Consider the following 21,831-nt stretch of genomic DNA (forward strand, 5'->3'; position numbering starts at 1 on the left):
ACGCGCTTGCACTGGATCAGATCCACCCATCAGCCAGGCATCCCTCCTCTCTCTTCTAGATCTTCAGGGTCTCAGTGGAGAGTTTCCTCCACTGCCAACTCCTGGGCCAGGGGAGTGTACTCTGCAAGTCATACCCCTCCTGTGGGCCTGGAGGTCTGGGTTGAAGGGTCACTGGATATAGCCCATCCATGGGCTCTTGATTCTGGACCACGTGGCCTCCAGTGTTGTCAAACTTTAGTTCATGTGCCCAATACCCAGTAAGGCCAAACAAACTAAAATGTTGACATTTGGGGCAGAGAAAGGTTTATTGCAAGGGTCAAGCAAGGAGAATGGGTGGCTTGTGCTTAATAGACCCACATTCCTGAATGGCTTTCAGGTGAGGGTTTTTAAAGATGATGTTAAGGGAGAGGTTTGGAGGATGGGTGATCAGCTCACGGACCTTCTTCTGACTGGTTGGTGGTAAGGTAATAGGGTGATGTTTTGGGAATCTCAACCTTCTAGTCCCAGCCACTCTGGGGTTTGCATGCTTGTGGTCAGCATATAGTCACCATCCTCCACCTGGGTCAGGAGGGGAGTCTTAGTTTCTGCAGAACAATTCAAAGTCATGCATCAGACTTATTTTCATCCTTGCAGGAGGACCCAGGAGTCCTGTGACTCTATTCTCCGAATCATTAACTGCTTGTGCCTGCTCTTTAGAACTCAGGGAAGACTTCCCCGAGTTCCAACTAGGAGACTGAAGCCTTTTTCCTACAGACAAGAAGCAAGGGGACAGGGAAAGGCTTTTGTATTCAGAAGGATGCGGCAGGGTCCTGCTCAGTTTCACTAGCATCCTCACCACCTACGTCAACCCCGCCTCTTGCTTCCTCTCTTCTGTCATTCATCCGTTTGTAGATTTGGCACCAGTGTGTGCCCGGCACTGTTCTAGGCTCTGGATGCTTCATCCTGCACTGTCAGCATCATCACATGATGGCATGCAGGTCACAACCCTTCAGCATCTCCCAGTCCCTCTTGCTTAGTGCTGTGTGGTCCAAACTCCAATGATAATGGCAATGCCTGGGAGGCTTAATAAGCATGCAAGGGACCAGGTCTCTCCCCTGAACATTGTGACTGTGTCGTCCTGGATCCAGCCCTTCTAGAATCTATTTGCTGTGGCTGTTTGATTTTCTGTGGCTGAGTCTCACATTCAGGCAAGTTCAAGAATAAATGCTGAAGGATCCCTAAGCACCAGACATTGGGTGTGGTGCTTACACACACACACACACACACACACACACACACACACACAACACACGTGAGCAGGCCATCTCCCAGCACAAACCTGCACCCTCTGGCCTTGCTGACATGCCCTGCTGTGACCCCACAGCTTCAAACTCAAAAAGCTAACAACAATCTTTTTTTTTTTTTCTGATTTGCAAGTGATTAGTTTTAATTTGGGGGCAATTAGAGATAGAAGCAGGAGGCATCTGATCTTGATTAGAGAGGCAGGGAGATGGCCAGAGGCCCCCCTCCTCTGGCCTTAGCCTCCACACAGATTCATTTATAGATTTGGAAGGAAGTGGCCTCTGTGTCTGGGGAGAAGGTATGACGCGTATCTGGGGTTAGCAAAGGCTCCTCCTTCCCTCCTAGACACCTAGGGCCAGGCTGAGGTGAAAAGGGAGGGCCTATGTACCAGCCAATGTCCCTAAGCAGGTGCCTCAAGCCTTAGAGGAGGATAGAATTGACATTCGTTAAGCACATACACACACCTACGTGTGTACCACGCCGTGCACTGTGTGAAGCTGGTCAAGTCCAGTGTCTGCCCAGATCCCAAGCCAGCTAGAAAGGCAAAAGCATAAATAAGTACCTGCCCTCTGGTGCTGGAGGTGACTTGAGAGATGGAGAGGCACGTGGACCAGCATCCTGCCCACCCCGCCTCCCAGGGAGCACTCACAGAGGTGACCAACGAGACACAACATCGATTTTGCATCTCACACTCATACCAGGGCCAAGCTCCAGATCAGCTGGAGCTGGAGCTGCACAGAACAATTTTTCCACCCAGGTGGTGGTAATGGAGATATCCAGAAAGGCTTCAGGGAGGAGGTGATGCCTGAGCCAGGCATGGCAGAATGAGGGGTCCTCACTACCCCACCCCCACCCCTGTGCAAATCTTCTCTTCCATGCTGGTGGGTCCAGTGTCTTTCTCGCTCCAGTGATGCCTTAGTCTCTTTCTGGAACAAGAGGGGAAGGATGAAGCCTGCTGCCTCCCAGCTGGGCATTGTCCTGAAGTGGCCCCAAGGATGGTGCTCCCAAGGGTCCCCAAGCCTGGGCAGGTTCAGAACCCAGGGGAGCGGGTGGGAGATTGATGGAGGTCAGGGGATGGGAGTTCAGACCTCTTACATTCACAGACTCCCCATCCTTAGTTACTGTCTGAGGAGGCTGGAAGTCTGGGATCAAGGTGATGGCAGGGTGGGTTCCTTCTGAGGCCTCACGCTGTGGCCTGTAGATGTCCACCTTCTCCGTGTGTCTTTGTCTCGTGTGTCTATGTCTTTTTCTTTTTTAATTAATTAATTTTTTTCATTTATTTTTATTAGTTGGAGGCTAATTACTTTACAATATTGTAGTGGGTTTTGCCATACATTGACATGAATCAGCCATGGCTATATCTTAATCTCCTCCTTTAAGGGCACCGGTTCTATTGGATTAGGGCCCACCCCTATGACCTCATTTTAATTTAATCACCTCTTTCAAAGATCGCCATCTCTGAACACAGTCACATTTGGAGGTTCCGGGGGTTAGGACTTTGACGTATGAACCTGGGAGCGAGCACAACTCAGCCCGTAACGCTGATGGTGAGATATGATGAGACACGGAGAACCGCCTTCCTAGGGAGACAGAAATGGGGTCAGGGGGCAGACCCATATCATTCCTTAGGCCCAAGGTTGTGTAGATGGTGGGGTGGGCAGAGGAGAATTCAAGTGATGCTGCTCGGGGCAGGGAGGCCACCAACAGGAAGACAATACTGTCTGGTTCACAGGGTGAGCCGAGCCGAATCAGAAGTCAGCAGGTGGAGTTTGGGGTCTGGCAAGTCGAGCGGAACCGATGAGAGGCCAGGGCAGCAGGGGTTTGGAACCACCTGTCAAGGGGTGCCTGCTGTGGGGCTTGACAGACAGGCGTGTGCCTGGCTCCCTATGAGCACGAGTGTGTGTGTGTGTGTGCGCGCGTGCGTGTGTGTGCTTCCCACTAGTCTGGAGGGAGTTGAGTTGTTTCCAAGGCAGAGTGAATCCAGGCCAGCTCATCCACCCCTGCAGGACCCCTCCCTACCTCAGAACCTAGCTCGTGATGGAGGCCACCATCCACGTCGGCACGTGCGCGTGTGCATGCACATTCACACACTGTGTCCCTGAAAATTTGATCTGTTGGCAGCTCCACCAGTCTCCCCTTCCTGCAGCCCCACCAGACTGCTTCCAGGGCCTTCCCCACCTCCCTGGGGAAACTGGGGCCCAGAGAGATCAAGCCACCTCCTTTAGGCTCCAGAGTCAGTGAGCCGGAGAGCAGGGATTAGCGCAGGGGTCTCAGGGACACCTCCATCCCTGCTCGGCCCACAGAAAGTCCTCAGAGCGCCAGAGGATAGAATGATTCGTCGTGGTGATGGGAGGGGGCCATGTTTGTGTGTCATAATGCCATCAGTACCAAAACTGTTGTACCTAACACTACCTTTCCTGGCTCCCTTTTTTAAATGCTAGTTGGTTTCTTAAAATAAGTTGCTTCCTGTTTCAGAAGCATAGTCTCCTTATCTGCAGGGTTGCTGGGAAGGATCAGGAGTCCCAAGCCTAGGGCCAGCAACCCTCAGCCCACTGGCCATCAGGTCTCCCCTGGAAGCCCCATTGAGGGTGCTCTCATTAGCCTGCGGTTTCCCAGTTGATGCGGAGAGGTTCATTCAGAGTACTGCATTGGTCCCACTAAAATCTGTTGAGGGTGGAGCAGGGCAGGCAAGCATGCTTTTCCAGTCCCTTCCTCCACGCTCCTCTGAGTCTGCTGCCTGTCTGACTGTCCCGCCCCAACTGTGCCTCCAAGGGGTCCAGACGGCCCGCCCTCAGGTTGGGACTGTGAGTGGGTCAAAGGGGATTAAGTGCCACTTAGCAGCCTTTGGGGTCTCCTGGGGATGATAAGCGAGGCAGGGCCAGTGGTTCTGACGTCCATGTCCCCACCCTGTCCACCCAGCCTGAGCACGCAGAGTTCATGAGAGTCGTGACAGCCACTGCCCTGCTCCACCCCAGCAGGACCCGTGCCCACTCCCCATCTCGACTCAGTACCCATAGGCCCTGGACATCCCATCACGTGTAGCACTGCCCCACCGCTCCCCCTTGGTCTTTCAGCTCCCCTCAACATCTCCATGAGGGGCCTGATGCTACCACCTCGATTTTAGAGATGGAAACTGAGGCTCAGAATGGGAAGCAAGTTGCCGTTTGAGTGTGGTGAGGATAAGCCTTGAATTTGAGTCTCGAAGCTTCTGTTTGCCTGCTTCCTGCTACTCCCAAAGCAGTTGGTCAGCTGTGTGCTCTGGCCCAGGTCACCATCCCAGATCCCACCTGTGTGCCTGGGACCAGCCCCCCCACACACACCTACTCAGAGACTCCAGTGGTGACCATGGAGCAGGGATTCCAGGCACCACCCAGGAAGGCTCTGTCGTTTCTCCAGACACCTCCCCTTCCTCATCTGGGACCCGGCCCCCAACTCCACCCCATCACTGGCAACTGGCTTACTCTGCAGCACCACAGAGTGTCTAGTGGGGAAGGGCGGCCTGAGAACAGAGTTCTCTTGGAAACGGAGGGAGCAGTCTGATGATTAAAGTACAGGCTGTCCAGAGAACCAGGGGCCAGAGGTTTCCCCAGGTAATCTGAAGGGCTGCTTGGGAGGGGCCCTAAAGAGTCACACACACCAGGTCCCACTCCTCTTAGGACATTTGACCCAGGGCCTTTGTCATGCCCCTAGCTAATTGCCTCATTTGTTAAATTAGAAAATTAAACCACAGATTTAAATAAAAAAATCAGACATGGACATCAGATCTTCAAGAGTAGGGAATTTTTAGTTCATTGAGTTTATGAGGAATTGGGTGTGAATGTTTGTGGAACTGTCAAGGTTTCATTGATGGTAGTAAAATAATAATATGCATAAGTGGCAATAACCACCGCATAATCAATTAGGAGTCTCCTCCTTGGGCTCGAGGTCTCTGTGAATCACTCAGTGTAAATCAATTGTGATTTGTTAGAGGCTTGCTGAGTGCAAGGCCTCATAGATAACTGTCCCACCAGGCAGGATGAGAGGTCCCCACAGAGAAGGGCAGAACTCTAAAGAAATTCCCAGGAGTAGAGGTCATATCTTGGAGGGCTTCATGGAGGAGGTGCCACTCAAGCAGGGCCTTGGAGGAAGGTTTGGATTTGGATGTGGGCAGATAGGAAAGGAGAGAATCCAATGCAGAGGGTGCGATAAGGCAGCATCATGCTAAGTCACTTAAGTCATGTTCAGCTCTGTGCAACCCTATGGACAGCCTGCCAGACTCCTCTGTCCATGGGATTCTCCAGGCAAGACTACTGGAGTGGGTTGCCATGCCCTTCTCCCGGGAAGGCAGCATCAGCAAGCACTGAAGCCAGAAGTTGTTTAGTTATGCTAGCAGCAGGGGCTTGGGAAGTGGAATGCTGGGGAATGGGAAGCCTAGAGCCCCCTGTTAGAGGGCCCTGAATGCCATGCTCAGGTGCAAGGTGAGTTTGAATTTTATTCTGTAAGCAGAGAGTCTTTAATAGTACAAATGTTTGCATTGTGTTGCATGAATTACAGAGGAATTTCTTGATTCTCAAAAACAAATAACAACACTACATCAAAAGCGAAGAACACAGCTCAGAGGTCCATCGGAAGATCCAGAACTGATTCTCAAACCGCAACCTCCCCATATTGGTCCTTCTTGTCCCCTGATAGTGTCCCCCAGGTGCTGAGCTGGGAATGAGGAGCCAAGAATTGGTGTCTGGAGGAAACAAATCCCTCTGGCTGCGATGCAGGGAAGGGATGAGAGAAGAGCTGCAGAGAGGACAGACCCAGTTAGATGCTGTTATGTTGTCATAACAACAAGAGTGAAGCCAAAGCTGGAGCAGGAACCTGGGGAGGGGGCCAGCAGTAGGATTTGAAGCTGCGCCCACCTGGCTTTCAAACGCAGAGACAGAGCACCAAGAGGTGGAGCTGCTAGAACCTGGCACAATCCTGCGAGAATGGGGAGAGGGGCCAAGAGGAGGGAAAAATCAAGCCCAAGACCCCAAGACCCATGTTTGGGTTTGGGGGGTGGCGATCAACTTCCCTGTGTGTATTTGCGGGGTGGTAGGGCCTCCCAGGTGGTTCAGTGGTAAAGAATCCACCTGTAGTGCAGGAGATGTGGATTTGATCCCTGGGTCCGGAAGATCCCCTGGAGAAGGAAACGGTAATCCACTCATGTATTCTTGCCTAGAAAAATACAGTACATGGGGTCACAAGAGAGTCTGACACGACTTAGCAACTGAGCATGCATGTAAGCATACAGGGAGTAGGTGGTGGGGGGGTGGTGCATGTGGAATCCCTGGGGACCCTGCACCACCTGAGGCAGCTGGAGCCATAAAGGCTTGGGTCTGAAAGCCTGGTGGCCCCAGGTTCGAATCCTACTGCTGGCCCCTTTCACTCGTGTGGACTTGGATAAGTTATTTAAGCTTCTAGCACCTTCTATTTGTAAGAGATAAGTATAGGCTCTCAAAAAAGAGAACTTGCTGATAGAAAACTGGTTGAATCAATGGAGATCATAATAATACTTGGTTCAAAGGCTCAATCGGAGGATCAAATAAGTCACTGCCTGTCATCATAATGCACAATCATTTGAGTTTAATAAACAATTGTAAACCATTAACTATGTACTGGGCATGCATGCTAAGTGACTTCAGTCATGTCCGACTTTTTGTGATCCTGTGGACTGTGGCCCACCTGGCTTCTCTGTCCGTGGGATTCTCCAGGCAAGAATACTGGAGGGGGTTGCCATGCCCTCCTCCAGGGGCTCTTCCTGACCCAGGGATCGAAGCCACATTTCCTGAGACTCCTGCGTGGTAGGCGGATTCTTTACGGCTGGGCTACTGGGAAAGCCGGTAATATGTACTGCACTGTACCATTAATAACAGTAAGAATGAAAACTTACTCCTTAGCACCACAGTCTGCTGTGGGCCCTCCACACACATGACTTTGGTAAGTCCTCACAACAGCACTTGGAGGCAGAAACAATTTTTACAGTCATTTTACAAATGAGGATGCCTGAGGAGAAAGCCTCTTTAAAGCTTCCCAACGCTTGATATAGGGATTAGCTTTACCCTTACCTCGCAGATGGAGGAATCAGCAAAGAGGGCAATTAACCAGTAAAGGTGGGGCCAGGCTTGGAGCCGCAAGGATGGAGAGCAGGGTGTGGCGGGGAGTGGACAGCCCTCTGTCAAGGCGAGAGGCTGGGGCGCCCTGGGGTCCGAGAGCCCGCTCCCCTGACCACTCTGGGCTCTTCTTCTGTCTGTCCCCAGCCTCTGGCCGCTCCCACCCGGCCAGCCCCAGTCCGCCAGGGCCCCAGGCCAGCCCGGTGCTGCCGATCAGCTACCGCCTGTCGCACACGCGACTGGCCTTCTTCCTGCGCGAGGCGCGGCCCCCGCCGCCCACGGTGGCCAACGGCTCCCTGCAGCGCTCCGAGCCCTTCGTGGTGTTCCAGACCAAGGAGCTGCCCGTCCTCAACGTCTCCCTGGGGCCCTTCAGCACCAGCCAGGTGGTGGCCCGGGAGCTCCTGCAGCCGTCCAGCACTCTGGACATCCCCGAGCGCCTGACGGTCAGCTGGAAGGTGCGCGCCTTCATCGTCCACCCGCGCGTGCCCGCCTCGCAGCCCGTGGCCCAGGTGCTGTTCTACGTGGCCGGCCGCGACTGGGATGACTTCGGCGTCACCGAGCGGCTGCCCTGCGTCCGCCTGCACGCCTTCCGCGACGCCCGGGAGGTCAAGAGCTCCTGCCGCCTCAGCGGGGGTCTGGCCACCTGTCTCGTGCGGGCCGAGCTGCCCCTGGCCTGGTTCGGGCCCCCGGCTCCGGCCGCGCCGCCCAGCGCCCGCCGCAAGTCTCCGGATGGGCTGGAGCCCGAGGCGACCGGGGAGAGTCAGCAAGCCGAGCTCTACTACACGCTTCATGCCCCCGATGCGTCGGGGGGGTGTGGGGGGACCCGCCGGGGCGCCGGCCCCGGAGCGGGGGCGCGGGCCGAGAGCCCCACCCAGCACCCGCTGCTGCGCATCGGAAGCATCAGCCTGTTCCGCCCGCCCCCCAGGAGGACCCTTCAGGAGCACAGGCTGGACAGCAACCTGATGATCCGGCTGCCGGACCGGCCCCTCAAGCCGGGCGAGGTGCTCAGCATCGTCCTCTACCTGGCCCCCAACTCCTCCTCTCCCTCCAGCCCCAGCCTGGAGCACTTCACTCTGAGGTAGGGGGCTATGGCTGGGAGATGGGGTATGGGGCGGAGGGGGGCGGGAGGGGTGCTGGCTGGCCTCCTCCCAAGGTCTGATGTGCACCTGAAAATCTTGTAGGGGGTGCGCCCAGACCTGCTCCTCCAATATCCTAGTCTCAGTTCTTCCTGTTATCACTTGAGCAACTTCAGAAAGACAACTCACTGATCTGAGCCTCAATGTTCTCATCTGCCTAATGGCCACAAAATATCAGCTCTGACCTCCCTATCTCACAGACATAGAGTTATGGTTGGTCAGTTCCGTCACTCAGACATGTCTGACTCTTTGCGACCCCATGGACTGCAGCACGGCAGGCTTCCCTGCCCATCACCAACTCCCGGAGCTTGCTCAAACTCATGTCTATGGAGTCCGTGATGCCATCCAACCATCTCATCCTCTGTCATCCCCTTCTCCTCCTGCCTTCAATCTTTCCCAGCATCAGGGTCTTTTCCAATGAGTCAGTTCTTTGCATCAGGTGGCCAAAGTATTGGAGCTTCAGCTTTAGCATCAGTCCTTTCAGTGAATATTCAGGATTGATTTCCTTTAGAATGATTGACTGGTTTGATCTCCTTGCAGTCCAAGGGACTCTCAAGAGTCCTCCCCAACACCACAGTTCAAAAGCATCAATTCTTCAGCGCCCAGCTTTCTTTAGTGTCATGGTAGAGAGGAAACGCCTATTTTCACAAGCAAGGACATCCAAAATGATAGAACTGGGGCTGGAAGGGCCCTTAGACATTAAGGTGCAACTCCCCCATTTTACAAATAATGAGACTGAGGCCAAAGAGGAGAAATGGACATCAGAGAGCAGTCCCTTGACTGCAAGCCAAAATAAGAACAGGAGAGTGTCCATGTGTCAGGACATTTGGTTAATCTTGGGGTTGGGATAAAATCTGGGGGGAGCCCCAGTTTTTCTACACCCTGAGAATGATACAGTTCACAAATTCAGAATTGCCTTCAATCATATCACATCCCCACAAAACATAATGACGTCTCACAAGCAGAATCCGTGGTTTGAGTCTTACTGAGTGATTCTGAGGATATAAGAAAAGCCCCACCAAAATGCTCCCCTCCAACCCAAGCACAACACATGGGGCCCAAAACAGCACCCTTAACCTCCAGCCTTCTCTCCTAACTGTCCAGATATTCCTGGAGAGCTGCTGCTGTGTCCGATGCTGTCCAAACCTATGGACTGCAGCCTGCCAGGCTTCTCTGTCCTTGGGATTCTCTAGGCAGGAGTACTGGACTGGGTTACCATGCCCAGGGTGATACTAATTCGGTGATTAATACCTGAATGTGAATGTGAGTTAAATCAGTCCTCAGAGATCTCAGGCTACATTAATAGGAGTAGAGTGTGTAGGATTAGGGAGGTGATAATCATTCTGCTTTAGTTAGTGTTAACTACAGCACCGCTGAAGACACTACACTTTAGATATATCTCAGAGTGTCCTAGGGTATGGGTAACTTGAAACTATGGCCAAAGTTGAGAGTTGGAGGCCCTGAAGATTTTAAGGCCTGATGAAAAGAAGACTCAGAGAATACCTGCTCACCTCCCCAGGTGTCTATTTGGGTGGAGGAGAATTGTTCTTGCCCCAACAGAGCCCCTGACTGTTCTATTTCAGCTAAATATAGGGAAGAGGTTTCTCCTTTTAGGGACTTTCTGAAAATGCAATGTGATGTGTGCTGAAGTAGTGAGTCCCCTGTCACTAAAGTATATAAATAGAGGTATGGCAAGACCTGGGAGAGAGATAATAGAAGGGACTACAGCTTCCACTGAGGGCCAGAGGCTGCAGCTATGTGATACCAGAGTCCCCAGATTAGTTTCAAGCTTTGAGTCTAGAACTTGGGGTAAGTTACTCACCCACTCCCCCTTCTCCCAGCCCCAGCCTAAGTGTGGTAGCCAGCCTTGGGACCCCAGGCTGATCCTCTGCCTCTTCTTCCTGCTTTGTCCCAGGGTGAAGGCCAAGAAGGGTGTGACCCTTCTAGGAACCAAGTCACGGAGTGGCCAATGGCACGTGACCTCGGAGCTGCTGACTGGGGCCAAGCATTCAACAGCCACCGTGGATGTGTCCTGGGCCCAGGGCACACCACTGCCCCCCTGGTGAGCTGGGGGCTCCTCTGTCCAGCTCTTTGCAGGACACCATGGGGGAGCGGGAGGGGAAGTCTTGATGGAGGAGGCTAAGCCGGCAGAAGGGCTGGGGCTTAGTTTCTGGGGACTCCCCAGGCTAGGGAAGGCTTAGAGGGCCCCGGGGCAGGCCGTTGAGGAGGGATGGAGTCCCCAGCAAGGGTTTTGGAGCTCCTGAGCTGCTCCCAGCCCTTCCTCCTGGGCTCTCGTCCCTTCCCCCACCATGCAGGGAGGGCCAGGGACCCCTGGAGATTCTACAGCTGGACTTTGAGATGGAGAATTTCACCAGCCAGTCAGTCAAGCGCAGGATCATGTGGCACATTGACTACCGGGGCCACGGAGCCCTGCCGGACCTGGAGCGGGCCGTGACCGAGCTGACGGTCATCCAACGGGACGTGCAGGCCATCCTGCCCCTGGCCATGGTGAGTTGCCCTCGCAGAAGGCAGGCAAGCTCTGTGCCCGGTGCTGGAGTGGGACAGCGGCTGCTGAGGGGCACGGAGGTGGGAGACATCACCATGGGGGGGCTTCCTGGAGGAGGTGACCATACAGTGGAGCTTTGAAGAGCTCATGGAGGAAGAGCTCACACAGTCAGAGAAGATGATGAGGGTGCTCTAGGCAGGGGATTGTGTGCACAAATGTGCAGCAATGGGAAAGGGAATAGTTTGTTCAAAGAAGCAATGGGTTTTAGGGAGAGTGCACTGGGATGATTGTCTGGGCCCAGCCCAGGGGCATCTGGAATGGCTAGGAGGACGTGGAGCCAGCCCAGGGGCATGTGGAAGACCCAGGCCAACGTGCTGGATGTTATTCTGAGTCTGGACGAGCATCGAAGATGTTGAAAAGATGGTGCGGGATTGGGGAAGCATTGTTTTCTGGCAGCAGAGTGGGGTGGACCCCAAAGGCACCCATGGGAGTCCACATCAGCAGAGCATCAGAGAAGACACATGAGGCTGGGTGGATGCATCCGTCTGTGCCTGTGTGCCGGTGTCCTTCCAAGAAGGACATGCATCTGCGGGGTGGGGGCAACCAGGAGCTGGGGGCCTTGGCTGGTGGTCCTGGGAGAGCAGGGGACCCCAGGCAACTCACAGAGCTCACCCTCCTCTCCTCCCTGCAGGACACAGAGATCATCAACACAGCCATCCTGACGGGCCGGACAGTGGCCATCCCTGTCAAGGTCATCGCCATTGAGGTGACTGGCCTTGTTCTCGATGTCTCTGCCCTGGTGGAATGCGAATCTGACAATGAGGACATCATCAAGGTGGGCTTCCTGGAGGTGGGAGCCCCTGGGAAAAAGGCCTCAGACCTTCAGGGGGAGTAGGACACCAACCCAGAGGGGAATTTTCACATCTCAAACAGGTTCTCTTGGTAGACAAGAGGAGGGAAGTGGTAGGGGATGGGGGGGAGAGCATCCCATGTTCAGTCTGAGCAAGGGGAGGTCCTAGAAGAGACCTTCTGGCAGGCCGACAGGAGAAGGCAGCATTGACAACTTGAATTCAGTCCCCAAGTCATTATGGAGCCCTGCTGTCTGGCAAACACTGGGTAAGGCAATAGGGGAGGAGGGCCTGGGGGTACTCAGAGACAGGCCCTAAACCTGGGGGCTGGTGAACAGATGGAGATCCAGCCCAGGGTGGAAGCCTCCTGAAGAACATAAGTTAGGGGATGTCCCTGGTGATCCATTGGTTACAAATCCACTTTGCAATGCAGGGGATGTGGGTTTGATCCCTGGTTGGGGAACTAGGATCCCATGTGCCCTGGGGCAACTATGCCCATGAATAGTAACTAGAGAAGCCTGCACACAGCAACTAAGACTCGATGCAGACAAATAAATAAACAAATACTAAAAATATTTAATAACATTGTTAAACATTTATTTAGTTTATTTTATTTATTTTATAAATTTTATAATATTTTATTTTATAATTTATTTTATAATAAATTTATTTTTAGCATAATAATTAATATGATAAAATAATATAATAATTTATTTTTATAAATAAATTTATTTATAAATTTATTTTATATTTTCTATTATTTAAATATTAAATTTAATAGTATTAAAAATAAATAAATATTAAAAATATTATAAAAATTAAGAAGAAGCAGCTCATGAGTTAGTCCAGGAGTGAAGGTCATATGAGAGGACCCATTCTGGGAACACCCACTGCAATCCCTCCAACTCCCGAAGACCTCTCCCCGAGCTCCTCCCCAGAGACCCCTCTCTGGGCCGAACACCCTCCATGGAGTGAAGGCCATCCCTCCTAGTTTGCCACCTCCCCCCGGAAGTCCTTCAGATTTCCCCTGGCTTTAGACAGCGGTCATGGGTGAGATGTGGGGAGAAGGCAGTGGAGTGGGCAGTGATGCAAGAGGCATCCAGCTCTGGTACCTGGCGTGGGCGAGCTGCTTGCCATGGCAGCCTCCAGCTGGTGTCAAAATCAAATGATCAGACAGCAGGATCTGTCTCTGTTCCTGTAAATCCTTCAGCAGGGGCACCGGGGATATGAATTTCCTTCTCCCTCCCTGAGAATGTGTGCTCTCTCTCTCCGTGCTCTGTACTAGATCCCTCCAGGAATGGGGGTGCCCCAGGCGCACCTCCTCCTTCCCCCGCATTCAGGAATAACATCCCCAGAGTGAGCCAGAGCAGATGGCTGGGTACCACACCCCCACAGCCTCCTGAGGACTAGAAGCCTTGCCCAGGCCCATGGGGCTCTCCACTGCTGGCAGGCTGGGACGGGGAGAAGTGGGCCTGCCCCCCCACCCAGCCCCTTCCTCTGCCAGCCAGACTCCCCCAGCCCCACCCCAGAGTGGACCAGAAGAGTCACCGTGGCTTAGACACCAAAGGGAATTAGCAGAGTCTAAATGGAATTAGTTTCCGTTCTCAGCGAAATATGCCCAGGTTCTTTCTGGAGTTTGCCAACATTCTAAATGGGATCTGCCAGCCTTCAGCTGGAATTCTCTGCCTTCCAAAGTGGGAAATGAGCATTTCTGGCAGGGTCGCCATCCCACGCCCCTCCACCCACCCCCGCCCCCAGATGATTAAGAAAGCTTGAAGGAGCTTGGGACCTCAGGGGCTTTCTCCACAGATGAGCTGCCGTTCCAGCCCCCTCCCCACCCCCACCGGAGCCTTCAGGGTGGCATCAGCCTACAGGCTGCCTGATAGACCCTCCTCCAAACGCAGGGATGGGCACCCCTGGGTGTGCACCGGTAGAGGCACCTAAATGCATTGCACGCAGGACTCTCTCCAGGCGTGCCAGGTGTGTGCATGGGCACTTCCACATACACCAATTGCATCTACCCTGAAGTACTGGCATGGACACCTCAGTGAGTGGGCACAGCTGTCCACCAAGATGTGTTCAGCGAGCATATGCTCACCCGGGGAACCTCTAAGAATGCAAGGTGATGTCCCGGTGGGCATGCGTTTGCAAAAATTCCCTCCCATTGGTGGCAGTCATCCACCTGTCTGTGCTTAAGGTTCTGTGGTCCTGAAATTCCTGCTCTCTTTCCCTCACCTCCACCTCTGGCTGGAACCACCCCCTTCCTGAAATTAACCAGCTGGCCCATCTGCCCGGAGCCTCGGGGCCAGAGGCACCTTGGAGGAGCTGTGGGCCTGCCCTTCTGCCACCTTCTCCTCCATGACTTCCTCCCCACCCAGTCACACCCCAGTGTCCTGCTCAGGACAGGTCACTCCTCTGTCTTGTGGAGGACTCTGCCCAGCAGACACCTGCTCCAGAGCCCAGGCGGTCATGCTGGAAGGGAGCCAGTGCTGGGGACCCTCAGCCTGCAGACTTGGTGGGGCCTGGCACATCGGAAGCAGCCCCTTTCAAAGGAATGGCACATTGACTTCTTGCCAGGGAGCAAAAAAGCTCCCACAGGAGCCACTAAGAGATGATCTCTGGAGACAAAGAGTGAAAGCTGACACCTCCTCCCAGAGGATTAAAATTAAGAGCCTTCTCCCAGCCGGCCCCACCCCTTCAGCCTCCTATGACTGGCACTTTCTCTGTCCAATGGGCTTCTGGCTGACTTTCCTGGTTAGAATGAAGTCCCTCCCCTTCTTTGCCCCCCAGGATGACCTGTAGGGCAAAATAGGTCAACCAGGTTCTCTCCCCACCCCCCACCCCCAGGTATCCAGCAGCTGTGACTATGTGTTTGTTAGCGGAAAGGAATCCCGCGGGTCCATGAACGCCAGGGTCACCTTCCGCTACGACGTCCTCAACGCCCCCCTGGAAATGACCGTCTGGGTGCCCAAGCTGCCCCTGCACATCGAGCTCTCGGATGCCCGCCTCAGCCAAGTGAAGGGCTGGAGGGTTCCTATCCTTCCCGACCGGAGGTACGGCCCCGCCACGCACCACGGATGTTGGGGAGACTCATCTGCATGTGTGTGTTAAGACCCTAGGTGTATACAGTCTGCAGGTCGGTTATGCAATCAACAAACTTCTATGGAGCAGCTACTGTGTGCCAGGCCCTGATGGGGGGAGGGGGTCAGCGTGGCCAGAGCCTGACCCAGCCAAGCTCTGGGCCCATCAGGGAAGCCGTCGTATATATGCTGCTGAGCAGTGGATGGGGGAAGCCCCGAGTGCAGAGAGTCAAGTGGCACCAAGCAAAAATCCATCTCTTCCTCCAGGAGAAATCAAAGCAGGCTTCCTGGAGGAGGTGACTCTGGAGCTAAGTTTTAAAGGATAAGTGAAAAAGGAGTTGACCCGGTAGCAGTCAAGGAGCAGACAGAATGGAATAGAAACACCAACACAGGCACACCCACAACTGTACATGCGTGCCCCAGCCTGGGCACACTAGGGGCACACTTGTGAGTACGTCAGCCAGGTACACAGTGACTTTACACTAGGCTCCCTCACTGGGATCCAGGCTCACACATCTGGATGTGTGCCCATCTGTGGGGCAGGCCCATGGGTACTCAGCATGCTTACTCACCCACTCATCGCTGCTGGACAGAAAAGCCAGCAGGGAAGAGAAGAGAGGCAGGATGGCAGGCAGCTTAGCGCGGGATCGGTGGGCCTGGGGAGAGACGCGGGTGGCACAGTGAGAGTTGGGCTCAGCTCACTTCTGCAGAGATTTGGGAAAGCAAGGCGGTGTCTACCAGAGCCTCTCAAACTTGCACATGAATTACCTGAGGACGCTGTTAAAATGCAGATTCTGATTCTGAACCTGGGATGTGGCTTGTAAGTCTGCATTTCAGGCCAGCTCCTAGGTGATGCTGAAACTGCTTTGAGTAGCGAGGACTCTAACCCTATAAATTTTGAGCACTGACCACCTGGGTCTCATAACTAGTTAGCATGCCAGACTCTAATTCATTATCAGAATTAACCAGAATTCTGAAGCCAGATGGCCTGGATTGAAATCCTGACGCTGCCATTTGCTAACAGGGCAACCTGAGGCTACTGTGCCTCAGTTTCCTCATCTCTGAAATGGGCACATTAACACTTAACTCAGAGGACCACTGTGAGGATTAAATTAGTTAACATAAGTTAAAGAACCCTCTATGTGAATGAATATTCCAGTGGTTTGATCCTTCAGAAGCACTAGCCACACCCTTCTGTCTCTCCAAAGCCTGCTTTCCTGGCTGAACCTCCTGATTTTCACATTTTTTGGCAATCTGGAGAGTTTGAGAATTTCCCCAGTTGTCAAGTCTGGGTTCCCTTTTGTTTGCCTGTTCCTCCCTCCCTTTATCCCTCTCTTGCATTTCGCTGTGAGCAGTCAGAGGAAGCCAGGACACACCTCCCACATGCCGCTTGGAAATCTCATCAGCTAAACATCCAAATTCTGCCTGCCACACAGCTGTCGGACACGAGGCAGCTAAGCCTGCTGGCGCTTGAGCAAGGATCGCCTTTGCTCCAATTTAGAGCTGAGCCCAGGCCCCAGCACATGCTCAGTGCTGAGAAAGAGGCAGTATTTGCTGATATTTGATGCCAGCTAGTCACAGGTGTGGATTCAGCCAAGCAGGGGTGCAGAGGGACCTGGAGTGGATGGGGAGGGTCAAAAAGACACCCATCTAGGAGAGCAAAGCCTGGGACTCTGGGCTTCAAGCTTGGCAGAGACAGAAGGGACGAGCCCAGGCTTTCGCCCACGGGAGCCGGGGAGGGGCCGGCGGGGCAACGGAGAGAGTGGGATGTGTACGGGTCCAAGCCGAGGTGGGGAGCCCTGACTTCTGGCCTCTCCCACCCAGGTCAGCCCGGGAGAGCGAGGATGAGGATGAGGAGGAGGAGCGGCCCCAGAGTGCGAGTCGTGGCTGCACCTTGCAGTACCAGCACGCCACCCTGCAGGTTTTCACCCAGTTCCACACGACGTCATCAGAAGGCACTGACCAGGTGGTCACCATGCTGGGCCCAGACTGGCTGGTGGAGGTCACCGACCTGGTCAGCGACTTCATGCGGGTGGGTGACCCCCGAGTGGCACGCATGGTAGACAGCAGCACGCTGGCTGGGCTGGAGCCGGGCACCACTCCCTTCAAGGTAGGCATGGGGCAGGGAGTGTGCCATGATACAGACATCCCCAAGACAGGATTTCTGAGGCCTTAGCCTCAGGGAGTAACCTCAGATGGCCCCCGAGACACACTTGCTTCCCCACCTGCCCTTTTGCTGGAAATTCCATCATCGAAGGTCAAGGTCAACTTCACCTTGGTGAAGGTTCTCTCTCCCAGGCTCATCAACCTTGCATGGCTCAGTGTGGTCCCTGAGTAGATGGGGATGAGGAGCAGGGGGCAGGGGGGAGGGCTCAGCCAACCCAGAGGCCAGGAAAGGGAATCATGGAGACCTAGGAACTCAATTTTGACCTTACTCCTTGATAACTGGGTGCCTGGGCAGATATCATCCACCTAAAGGATTATAAATAGTGACCCATGGGCTGAAATATGGTTGTAGACATATCTGGTTTATAAACCAATGGATTCACCATTTAAAAATTGGGAGGTTCCCCCCCCCTTTTTTAATATAAATTTCTGATTTTACAAAGTATGAATCTGGCAACACTGGGTCTGCATTCCGACCTGGCAGTCATCAGCCAGAGTCAGTACTGATGCCTTTTTGACATGGGCACGAATTCTCCCATTTGCCCCAGTCCCCACCAGTCCCTTTTGTCTCCCTGACATCGAGGCTGACCACCAGTTGCTATTTACCACTGTGGCGGCGGGGGGGAGGGCTGTTGCTTTCTTTAAAACTCAACCCACCCCTCTCATCTGTGCTCCTGTGAGCCCTTGACCCTCACTTTGCCTCTGGACCCTCCTCCTGGTTGCAGATTCCTCCCTGGTTGGGGATCTGGGGGCGGGGGGGCAGTCCCGCTTTCTTGGCTCTCACCCACTCTCACCCCACTCTGCTGCAGGTGGTGTCCCCCCTGACGGAGTCGGTGCTCGGGGAGACACTGCTGACGGTGACGGAGGAGAAGGTCAGCATCACACAGCTGCAGGCCCAGGTGGTGGCCAGCCTCGCCCTCTCCCTGCGACCCAGCCCTGGGAGCAGCCACACCATCCTGGCCACCGCCGCCGCCCAGCAGACCCTCAGCTTCCTCAAGCAGGTAACCGGATGCCCAACTGGCCAGCCTCGGGGCTTGGAGTGTGGAAGGAGAACCTGCAGGTTCTGACTGTGGGTCCCCCAGATTCGGGCTCTGATAATGAAAGATCAGTTTACTCTTCATGCCCAGCAAGCCTGCCCCACCCCATCCCCTGCCATCTGCATAGGAGTCTGGCCAAGGTCTCGCTTCCTGCACCTGCTGCCACGAGCTGTTCCAGTGGAGGGTTCCCTCCTGGATTCTCAGAGGGCCCATTAACTTTCCCTCTACCCCTAGGAATTACCCTCACCCATCTCTGGACTGCCTCTCCCTGCCGCAACTACAGCTCCCCTCCCCACAGATACACCAGGACACTGGCCGGTGGGACTAAGGTGAAAAGTTACATGTGGGGTCACAGGGAGGGCAAAGGTGGGTGTTGAGCACCAAGCCAGAAGTCAGGACTCAGGAGTTCTCTGCTTCAACTTGCTTTGTAACCCCAGGCCTGTGGCTTGTCTCTGGGCCCTGCTTCTTCATCCACAAGGAGATCAGTTTTCAGGAGGTTTAAGACACAGAGGACAAGTCTGAGGTTGAGTATGTTGTGTTCTCGATGTCCACATGTCTGCTGGGGGTGATCCCAAAGTCAGGCATGGAGATGGGGTGTGGCTTCTAGAGCAGGAAGGAGGATTCATGTTAGACCCAAGGTGGGATTTACCATCAGCTCATCCAGGGGAGAAGGGTGAAGTGGCTGAGGATATTCTCAGGGAAGTATGAGTCTATAAACTTCTATGTACCCTCTCCACCACCTCCAAAGAAGAACTCCCATGCAGATAATGGTTCCGAGCACTGGTCACCGACCAGGCTCTGTTCCAGCGCTGGGAACACAGCAGGGAGCCAGAGCACCTTGGCCCCACCCTCAGGGAGCTCAGGGTCTAGCAGGGAAGCCAGCCCTAAGAGCTCTCTGACTCCCGTCCTCTCCTGCTCCTCCACCTCCAGGAAGCCCTCCTGAGCCTCTGGCTCTCCTACAGCGATGGCACCACGGCCCCACTCTCCCTCTACAGCCCCCGGGACTACGGGCTGCTGGTGAGCAGTCTGGACGAGCGCGTGGCCACGGTGACCCAGGACCGGGCCTTTCCACTGGTGGTGGCAGAAGCCGAGGGGGCCGGGGAGCTGCTCCGCGCGGAGCTCACCATCGCCGAGAGCTGCCAGAAGACCAAGCGCAAGAGTGTGCTGGCCACGACCCCCGTGGGCCTGCGGGTGCACTTTGGGCGGGACGAGGAGGACCCCACCTACGACTACCCGGGCCCCAGCCAGCCAGGGCCGGGCGGGGGCGAGGACGAGGCCCGGGTAGCTGGCCCGCCGGGCACGGCGGCACCCCGACCTGAGGCCGCGGGCCCTGGCACTGTCAGCCCGGCTATGCCACCCACAGAAGACTTCCTGCCGCTGCCCACCGGCTTCCTGCAGATGCCCCGGGGGCTGACGGACCTGGAGATCGGCATGTACGCGCTGCTGGGCGTCTTCTGCCTGGCCATCCTCGTCTTCCTCATCAACTGCATCGTCTTCGTGCTGCGCTACCGGCACAAGCGCATCCCGCCCGAGGGCCAGACCAGCATGGACCACTCTCACCACTGGGTGTTCCTGGGCAACGGGCAGCCCCTGCGGGTGCAGGGGGAGCTGTCGCCGCCCGCCAGCAACCCGATGGAGACCGTGCCCGCCTGCTGCCACGGTGACCACCACAGCAGCGGCAGCTCGCAGACCAGCGTCCAGAGTCAGGTGCACGGGCGGGGCGACGGCTCCTCGGGCGGCTCGGCCCGGGACCAGGCCGAGGACCCCGCCAGCTCGCCCACCTCCAAGCGCAAGCGGGTCAAGTTCACCACCTTCACCACGCTGCCCTCGGAGGAGCTGGCCTATGACTCGGTGCCCGCCGGCGAAGAGGACGAGGAAGACGAAGAGGACCTGGGCTGGGGCTGCCCGGATGTGACGGGCACCACGCGGCCCGCCCCGCCCCCTGACCTGCACAATTACATGCGCAGAATCAAAGAGATTGCGTAGAGGTGCCGTCCCGACTCCCCCCGCCCCATCAGGGCAGGGTGGGCTCTGTGTGAGTCTCAGCCGGGACGCTGCTCACATGTGATGTGGGCCGGCGCGAGTGGATTTTATAGTCCGGCCCCTGCAGCTTTGCTCCTCCGGGGTGGGGAGGGCCGCCCCCCGCACCAAGGTGGTCCTTCCTCCCCGCCTCACCCTCACCCTCCTCTGCCCCCAAAGGTGGAGGCGCCTTCCTCCTGGAGCTGGCTACGAGGAAAGCAATCCCGACCCTCCTTCTCCCCTTTCCAGCCCTCCTCCCATCTTAGACAACCCCCCTGCCCCAAGTGGGGGGCATGGAAGTCAAGCTTGGGCCGAGGGCCCCGCCCCCCTTGTCTCCTGCTTCCCCCATGCAGGGGGGCGGGGGAGGGCACGGTTCTGGGGGGAGCCTTGTGTTACAAGCTGCACAAAGACTTTTCTCAAACCATTATTCAGGGATTTCTGTCCTGCAGGGTGGGGAGGCAGCGGCTGCCTGCCCTGCCACGGATCTTGCTGTGGATAAAACATTTGGGGGGGAGCAGGGAATATTTGTAGCATCTGCTGGCTTCCGGGTGCCCCCCACCCCCCGCCCCAGTCCCTCCCTAAGATCTGGGAGCTGACTCTATAGAGAAGGCTGGGGTCAAGCCAGGCCCCTCTCTGAGATCTCAGGACTCCATCCTCTGCCCCCAAGGGCTGTGGGCAGGCCCTCAGGGGGAGGAGTCGTGGGTCCACCCCAGAGCACTGTGGTCTGGGCGCCCAGGAGCCCTGGGTGCCTCCCGCCCACCCCTCAGCAAGATCAACACCACGCCTTAGCCGCCCCTCCCGCTCCGCCCACCCCTCCTTCCTCTCTGCGGGGTGGCCACCCACTCCCCCACCGGGCGGCGTCCCGTGGGAGGGGGCGAGGGCACCAGGCAACTGCTGGGAAGGACTGTGGGATGAGCAAGGCAGAGGGAGCCGCGGCTCCCCGACCCCATCCCACGGCCGCCCTTCTCTCGGGTTCTACCCACCACTGTGTCAGATTTTTCTTAAATAAACGGAGGCAACAAGACTGGGGTGGGGCAACAGCTCCCGGAGAACAGATAGTAAGTGGTGGCTGGCTGTGTGTCCCTTCCTTGCGGTGCAGGTGCATGCACACGCGCACGTGTACACACACACACGGAGGTCACACTAAATGACGTGAGGTGGAAACACGGCTGAGCCGCCTGCGGTTCTGTGCCTCCTTCTCCGACATCCGGGTCCCTTTAGACCCCCGGGTGCTGGAGGGATGCTCACACGGGGATGGAGGACTGGTAGACCCAGAAGTGTGCTCTCATAAAGAGATGCCTCCTCTAGGAGAGGGGTAGAGGGGCAGAAAAATAAGGAGAGAGGTGAGAGGGCTGTGTGCACAGCTGAGCTCGCTCCAGTTTCCTCCTCTGCCTTCAGTCCAGCTTTCAGAGGGTGACCCTCCTTGTCACCATCAACCTCTCCCAGGGAAGCCTCTCTTCTCCAGGGATTGATGGGGACAATCTGGGGGTGTCTGAGTCAGAAAACCAGGCGGGAGAGAGCAATGGCTGTTGGGTGAACCCCTCCCTACCCAGGGGACCACGGGCTGGCCCACACCTAGTCATGGCCTCCCTTGGCCCTACGGGACCCCTCTCCAGTGCAGGCTGCAGTCCTGGGG

General features: G+C 55.5%; 1 protein-coding gene across 1 annotated transcript in view; it reads left to right on the forward strand.

The window, feature by feature from the left end:
• The window catches only part of TMEM132E (transmembrane protein 132E), a 56,808-nt gene extending 35,589 nt beyond the window's left edge, over positions 1–21,219 (forward strand). Inside the window, exons 2-9 of the mRNA XM_065910117.1 lie at positions 7,551–8,481; positions 10,455–10,601; positions 10,855–11,047; positions 11,737–11,880; positions 14,741–14,946; positions 16,798–17,083; positions 17,949–18,140; positions 19,107–21,219. Coding sequence (XP_065766189.1) covers positions 7,551–8,481; positions 10,455–10,601; positions 10,855–11,047; positions 11,737–11,880; positions 14,741–14,946; positions 16,798–17,083; positions 17,949–18,140; positions 19,107–20,162 — 3,155 coding nt within the window. The 3' untranslated portion in view covers positions 20,163–21,219. The remainder of the gene's footprint in view (positions 1–7,550; positions 8,482–10,454; positions 10,602–10,854; positions 11,048–11,736; positions 11,881–14,740; positions 14,947–16,797; positions 17,084–17,948; positions 18,141–19,106) is intronic.
• The last annotated feature ends 612 nt before the right edge of the window (positions 21,220–21,831 follow it).

Source organism: Muntiacus reevesi, chromosome 18 (genome assembly GCF_963930625.1).
Source record: "Muntiacus reevesi chromosome 18, mMunRee1.1, whole genome shotgun sequence".
Classification (NCBI taxonomy): domain Eukaryota; kingdom Metazoa; phylum Chordata; class Mammalia; order Artiodactyla; family Cervidae; genus Muntiacus; species Muntiacus reevesi.